Source organism: Bison bison, unplaced genomic scaffold, assembly GCF_000754665.1.
Source record: "Bison bison bison isolate TAMUID 2011002044 unplaced genomic scaffold, Bison_UMD1.0 scf7180017864491, whole genome shotgun sequence".
NCBI lineage: Eukaryota > Metazoa > Chordata > Mammalia > Artiodactyla > Bovidae > Bison > Bison bison.
This window is the reverse complement of record NW_011495050.1, coordinates 9,747,844-9,755,521: the sequence shown is the minus strand read 5'-3', so window position 1 is coordinate 9,755,521 and position 7,678 is coordinate 9,747,844. Positions and strand designations below refer to the sequence as shown.

Genomic DNA, 7,678 nt, shown 5'->3' with positions numbered 1-7,678 from the left:
AGATGGTGATTGCAGCCATGAAATTAAAAGATGCTTACTCCTTGGAAGAAAACTTATGACCAACCTAGATAGCATATTCAAAAGCACAGACATTACTTTGCCAACAAAGGTCCATCTAGTCAAGGCTATGGTTTTTCTTGTGGTCATGTATGGATGTGAGAGTTGGACTGTAAAGAAAGCTGAGCACTGAAGAATTGATGCTTTTGAACTCTGGTATTGGAGAAGACTCTTGAGAGTCCCTTGGACTGCAAGGAGATCCAACCAGTCCATTCTGAAGGAGATCAGCCCTGGGATTTCTTTGGAAGGAATGATGCTAAAGCTGAAACTCCAGTACTTTGGCCACCTCATACGAAGAGTTGACTCATTGGACAAGACTCATGCTGGGAGGGATTGGAGGCACGAGGAGAAGGGGACGACAGAGGATGAGATGGCTGGATGGCATCACTGACTCGATGGACGTGAGTCTGGGTGAACTCCGGGAGTTGGTGATGGACAGGGAGGCCTGGCGTGCTGCAATTCATGGGGTTGCAAAGAGTTGGACACGACTGAGCAACTGAACTGAACAACTGAACTGAACTGAAAGATTATTTTACTGATATTTAGAGTCCATCTACGAACAGATCATTTACATATGACTTAAATCAAATCCCTTACGATTATACAGTAGAAGTGAAAAATACATTCAAGGGATTAGATTTGACAGACAGTGCGCCTGAAGAACTATGGATGGATGTTCACATAGTGATCAAAACCATCCCTAAGAAAAAGAAAGGCAAAAAAGCAAAATAGTTGTCTGAGAAGACCTTATAAATAGCTGAGAAAAGAAAAGAAGCAAAAGGCAAAGAGGAAAAGGAAAGATTTATCCATATGAATTCAGAGTTCCAAAGAACAGTAAGGAGAGATAAAAAAGCCTTTCTACATGATCAATGCAAGGTAACAGAGGAAAACAATAGAATGGGAAAGTCTAGAGATCGCTTCAAGAAAATTAGAGATACCAAAAAAACATTTCATGCAAAGAGAGGCACAATCAAGGACAGAAATGGTATGGACCTAACAGAAGCAGAAGATATTAAGAAGAGAAAGCAAGAATACACAGAAGAACTATACCAAAAAGATCATATGATGCAGATAATTACAATGGTGTGATCACTCACCAGGAGCCAGACATCATGCAGTGTGAAGTCAAGTGGGCCTCAGGAAGCATCACTATGAACAAAGCTAGTGGAGGTGATGGAATTCCAGTTGAGCTATTTCAAATCTTAAAAGATGATGCTGATAAGTGCTGCACTCATTATGCCAGCAAAATGGGAAAACTCAGCAGTGGCCACAGGAATGGAAAAGGTAAGTTTTTATTCCAGTCCCAAAGAAAGGAAATGTCAAAGAATGTTCAAACTACAGCACAACTGTACTCTTCTACATGCTAGTAAAGTAATGCTGAAAATCCTCCAAGCGATGCTTCAAAAGTATGTGAACCGAAAACTTCTAGATATTCAATCTGGATTTAGAAAAGGCAGAGGAAGCAGAGATCAAATTATCAACATCTGCTGGATGATAGAAAAAGCAAGAGTTCCAGAAAAACATCTATTTCTGCTTCATCAACTATGCCAAAGCCTTTGACTGTGTGGATAACAAAAAATTAGAAAAATTATTAAAGAGATGGAAATACTAGACCACCTTACCTGCCTACTGAGAAACCTGTATGCAGGTCGAGAAGTAACAGTTAGAACTGCATATGGAACAATGGACTGGTTCCAAATTGGGAAAGGAGTACATCAAGGCTAAATACTGTCACCCTGCTTATTTAACTTATTTCCGATAGTTGGTAAAGAATCTGCCGGCAATGCAGAATACTTCGATTCGATATCTGGGTTGGGAAGATAGAGTGGAGAAGGGATAGACTACCTACTCCAGTATTCCAGGCTTCTCTTGTGGCTCAGTTGGTAAAGAATCCACCTGCAATGCGGGAGAGACTTTGACTTGATCCCTGGGTTGGGAAGATCCCCTGGAGAAGAGAAAGGCTACCCACTCCAGTATTCTGGCCTGGAGAATTCCATGGACTGTACAATCCATGGGTTCCCATAGAGTGGGACATGACTGAGCTACTTTCAATTCACTTCACTTCATGCGGAGTGCATCATGTGAATACTGGGCTGGATGAAGCACAAACTGGAAACAAGATTGCCGAGAGAAATACCAATAACTTCATTTATGTAGATACTCCTGCTGCTGCTGCTAAGTCGCGTCAGTTGTGTCCGACTCTGTGCGACCCCATAGACAGCAGCCCACCAGGCTCCCCCGTCCCTGGGACTCTCCAGGCAAGAACACTGGAGTGGGTTGCCATTTCCTTCTCCAATGCATGAAAGTGAAAAGTGAAACTGAAGTTGCTCAGTTGTGTCTGTCTCTTAGCGCCCCCGTGGACTGCAGCCTATCAGGCTCCTCCGTCAATGGGATTTTCCAGGCAAGAGTACTGGAGTGGGGTGCTGTTGTCTTCTCTGATATATGCAGATGACACCACCCTTATGGTAGAAAGCAATGAGATACTAAAAAGCCTCTTGATAAAGCTGAAAGAACAGAGTGAAAAAGTGGCTTAAAACTCAACATTCAAAAAACAAAGATCATGGCATCTGGTCCCATCAGTTCAGTTCAGTTCAGTCACTCAGTTGGGTCTTTGTGACCCCATGGATGGCAGCACACCAGGATCCCCTGTACATCACCAACTCCTGGAGCATGCTCAAACTCAAGTCCACCGAGTCAGTGATGCCATCCAACCATCTTATCCTCTGTCGTCCCCTTCTCCTCCTGCCTTCATCCTTTCCCAGCATCAGGGTCTTTTCTAATGAGTCAACTCTTTGCATCGGTGGTCAAAGTACTGGAGTGTGTCAGCTTCAGCATCAGTCTTTACAGTAGATATTCAGGACTGATTTCCTTTAGGATGGACTGGTTGGATCCCCTTGCAGTCCAAGGGGCTCTCAAGAGTCTTCTCCAAAACCATAGTTCAAAAGCATCAATTCTTTAGCGCACAGCTTTCTTTATGGTCCAACTCTCACATCCATACATGACTACTGGAAAAACCATAGCTTTGCCTACATGGACTTTTGTCAGCAAAGTAATGTCTCTGCTTCTTTATATGCTGCCTAGTTTGGTCATAGCTTTTCTTCCATGGAGCAAGCATCTTTTAATCATGGCTGCAGTCACCATCTGCAGTGATTTTGGAACCCAAGAAAATAAAGTCTGTCACTTTCTCCATTGTTTCCCCATCTATTTGCCATGAACTGATACAACCGGATGCCATGATCTTCATTTTTTTGAATGTTGAGTTTTAAGCCAGCTTTTTTCACTGTCTTCTTTCACTTTCATCAAGAGGCTGTTTAGTTCCTCTTCACTTTATGCCATAAGGGTGGTGTTATCTGCATATCTGAGGTTATTGATATTTCTCCCGGCAATCTTGATTCCAGTTTGTGCTTCATCCAGCCTGGCATTTTGCATGATGTGTTATCCATATAAGTGAAATAAACAGGGTGACAAAGTACAGCCTTGACATACTCCTTTCCCTATTTGGAACCAGTCTGTTGTTCCGTGTCCTGTTCTAACTGTTGGTTCTTGACCTGCATACAGATTTCCTAGGAGGTAGGTAAGATGGTCTGGTATAGTCTGTTTAAGCATTTTACACAGTTTGCTCTGATCCACACAATCAAAAGCTTTGGAGTAGTCAATGAAGCAGATGTTTTTCTGGAATTCTCCTGCTTTTTCTATGATCCAACAGATGTTGGTAATTTCATCTTTGGTCCTCTTCTATTTCTAAATCCAGCTTGAACATCTGGAAGTTCTTGGTTCACATACTGTTGAAGCCTTGCTTGGAGAATTTTCAGCATTATTTGCTAGATGAGATGAGTGCAATCGTGCGGTAGTTTGAAATGTCTTTGGCACTGCCTTTCTTCGTGATTGGAATGAAAACTGACCTTTTCCAGTCCTGTGGGGACTGCTGAGTTTTCCAAATTTGCTGGCCTAATGAGTGCAGCACTTTCTGATCCCATCACTTCATGGCAAAATAGAAGGGGGAAACAATGGAAACAGTGACAAACTTTATTTTCTTGGGCTCCAAAATCACTGCAGATGATGACTGCAGCCAAGAAATTATACAATGCCTGTTCCTTGCAAGAAAAGCTATGAGAAACCTAGACAGCATATTAAGAAGCAGAGGCTTTATTTGCTGACAAAGGTCCATATATTCAAAGCTATGGTTTTTCCAGTAGTTATGTATGGCTGTGAGAGTTGGACTATAAAGAAAGCTGAGTGCTATATAATTGATACTTTTGAACTATGGTGTTGGACAAGACTCTTGAGGGCCCCTTGGATGGCAAGGAGATCAAATCAGTCAATCCTAAGGGAAATCAGTCCTGAATATTTGTTGGAAGGACTGATGCTGAAAGTGATGCCCCAACACTTTGGTCACATGATGCCGAGAGCTGACTCATTAGAAAAGTCCCTGATGCTGGGAAAGATTGAAGGCAGGAGGAGAAGAGGACAACAGGATGAGACAATTGGAAGGCATCACCAACTTGATGGACATGACTGAGCAAACTCTGTGAGTTGGTGATGGATGAGGTATCCAGGCATGCTGCAGTCCAGGGGTTGCTAAGAGTTGGACATGACTGAGCCACTGAGTAGAACTGAATGAACTGTCCTTTCTTTATTCACTTGTTCAGGCAAGATGCAGACTAATAAATATTTATGTAGGGAATCATAAAGAGAGAAAATGTACAGAATACATTTCAGCAATGAATTCATCTTTTGAACTTAGAAATCATTTAGCTTTTGGTTCTCAAACTACGATTATCTTTCAAAGTATTAAAGCTATTGTTGCTGCTTTAGACTGTACCTACATACTGCTAGCACCAATGAACAATTTACTGAAAAAGGCTAATGAGTTACTGAAAAAGGCTAATGAGTTACTAAAAAAGTAAACAGCCTAATTCATAGTTTTCTAACTGATCTCCCTGTTTTCTAATTTGCTACGCTGGAGTATACATGCAGCTCTGGCCACTACAGAAGCACAAATTGGGCATTATCTACTGATTGATAAGTGCTGAGGTTAAGGAAATCAAATATTTTCTGGTCTGTTTCTATATATTTCTGTACCGAATGTACTTTAAGTGTTTTTGTTCATAACCATTTTTGACATCGTATTTTTCACATAATATAATCTTTGACTCTCAAAGATTTTCTTACTTTGTGTTAAAAACAGAAAAAAACATTAAGCTACTTGTTAATGTAATATACAAGGTACATGTTCACCTTGGAAATGCTAATATAATTTTTGCAAATTTAATTTAGTAGCATCTTGATCTTGTGAAATGATCATGGAACTGGTCTGACAAAGTCATATGAAACAGAATGAATTTATGAAACTACGATCATAATAGATGAAAGAATATAGTCACTATGGTTTCATATTTCACTAAATATAAAAGTAAATATTTTCATATATATAATGTAACAGAATTTAACATAAAAATAAATTTAAAAACCTCTGAAACCATCTGAATGCTCTTTTAAGAAAGTGAATATTATGAAGACAGAACCCATAATAATTCTATACAAAGAACTGAAATTGCAATTCTTCATAAATTATGCTGCAGGAATAAAAGCTATGAAGTTAATGATCTGGAATAGTCATTTAAAACTATAAGATTCTAGAACAGATACAGTTGTGAAACAAGAGAGTATAAATGAATGAGTGATAATGATCCAAAGCATAAAGTTATTGGATGATAATTTTAGAAAGACTCACAGCATGCTGAATAGATTAAACATTTTATATTGAAAAAAAATCTATTGATGTTTTAAAATTACATGTAAGAAAATATGAACAGCTGGTTCTCTTTTATGGATTTCTTTGCAAGAAATGATTATTTTCTACTGGGATAATTACTGACTGATTTATTTTTTATTTCCATTTGCTCACATTTTAATGTCCCTAAACACTTAGAAGAGGTCATTGTTTGCAAGTAAAAGTATTTGAAGTGATAAAAAAAAAAAAACTGTCTAATTTTAATACCTTTTCAATCACTGGCTAAATATATATTATACTCAATTTTTCCATGACAATTTCAAACATTGCCAAATCAAACAGAAATTCCTAGATGAAACCTACCATGATAACTGAGCACAAAAAAGCCACTTGTTGTGAAATCACTGTGGAATTTGATTAGAATCTGATTGGAAGTGCTGTAGACTGATTCCAAAGCAGTATTGCCACTGAACTGTCCAATCTGTGGTGAGTTTTGGTCTGGTCCATCCCTACAGGGGAGAGACAGGGCAGGGAGGGGGCAGGAGAGTGAGATCGATGTTTTGGGAAAGTTTCACACAAAGTATTACATATGAGATACAAAGATGCAGTAGATGAAATAATCAGCACATGCCAAATCATATTGGTGTATGTTTATTTGGATGATAAAATATTTAAAAATGTAAAGTGAGAAATAGATCACATTTTCACCTAAACGAAATGCACCCATATTGAGTGAAGTCGCTCAGTCGTGTCCGACTCTTTGCGACCCCATGGACACCAGGCTCCTCCGTCCATGGGATTTTCTAGGCATAGTACTGGAGTGGGTTGCACCCATATTAGCTGTAATTAATTAAATTGCCTTGGCTTCCTGGTCACAACCCAGATCCTCCCAAATGCTGGAGGTTTTCCCTCCTTTTATTTTCTTCAAAATAATCTTGAGAATCATAGACTGTCAAATTTAGAAAGAATTTTAGAGGTCATACAGTAATTCAATTAACAAACTAAAAAATTAATTCTTATGTTTTCTTTATAGTTTAGAGATATTTCAATTAACAGGATAATAATAATACAAAATAATATGATGAATTATTATGATAGAAATTCAGTAGCTGTATTAAGCAACTTATTGGAATACAGCCTTTTAAATTTCACTAGTTTTGAAATACAGAACTTTCTTACCATAAACTTACTCTGATTTAATTCCCAGGTTTTGCACATTATTTTAATAACAAATTTAATCTTCACCCATAAAGTTTTTGTTCTATGTGTTTAGCTACTTCATGGCAAACAAACTGAATCTTTTTTATTTGTCTTATTCTGCAAAACACAGTCACCTTCAGTTATTCACACCAGTTCAAGCATCACATGGCAATCTGTATAGAGGACCGTGATATATTTTTACTCCTATCCTATTTCACTGTTATACACAGTTGAATCAATCAGTAACAGAGGTCTTGGCTTACCATACAGTGATGAAATCATAGATTGGTTCTGTTTGTAGGACAGTAAAGTTGATGTAGATTCCATTCCCAGGGGGTACTTTTACGAGCCAAAAACAGTCTTGAAAGTTTGGATATTCATCTGGATACCCAGGAGAGTAAATGGTTCCATTCATTGCAGTTATATTCCCTCCACAAAGAGCTACAGAAAAGATACAATATGTTTAAGTAGAATCATAGTAAATTGATTACAAAATTTGCAAACATTTCATACCTCTTAGACAGTATAAAAGACATCTGTGTTATGTTTCCACCTCAGTTAAGGTATATAAAATAAAGCTGGAAACCATGAACCAAACAGAGTGAATGTTTGTTTATTTTTCAGCATGAGGTATTCTACATTGTTTTTCACTATCACTAGATTAGTAAATTACATTGTATTTGCTTT

General features: G+C 38.3%; 1 protein-coding gene across 1 annotated transcript in view; it reads right to left on the bottom strand.

Moving 5' to 3' along the window:
• The window catches only part of CSMD3 (CUB and Sushi multiple domains 3), a 1,491,512-nt gene that overhangs the window by 133,286 nt on the left and 1,350,548 nt on the right, over positions 1–7,678 (bottom strand). Inside the window, exons 44-45 of the mRNA XM_010863441.1 lie at positions 7,255–7,432; positions 6,155–6,300 (exon numbers count right to left, since the gene is read on the bottom strand). Of these exons, the coding sequence (XP_010861743.1) occupies positions 6,155–6,300; positions 7,255–7,432 (324 nt within the window). The remainder of the gene's footprint in view (positions 1–6,154; positions 6,301–7,254; positions 7,433–7,678) is intronic.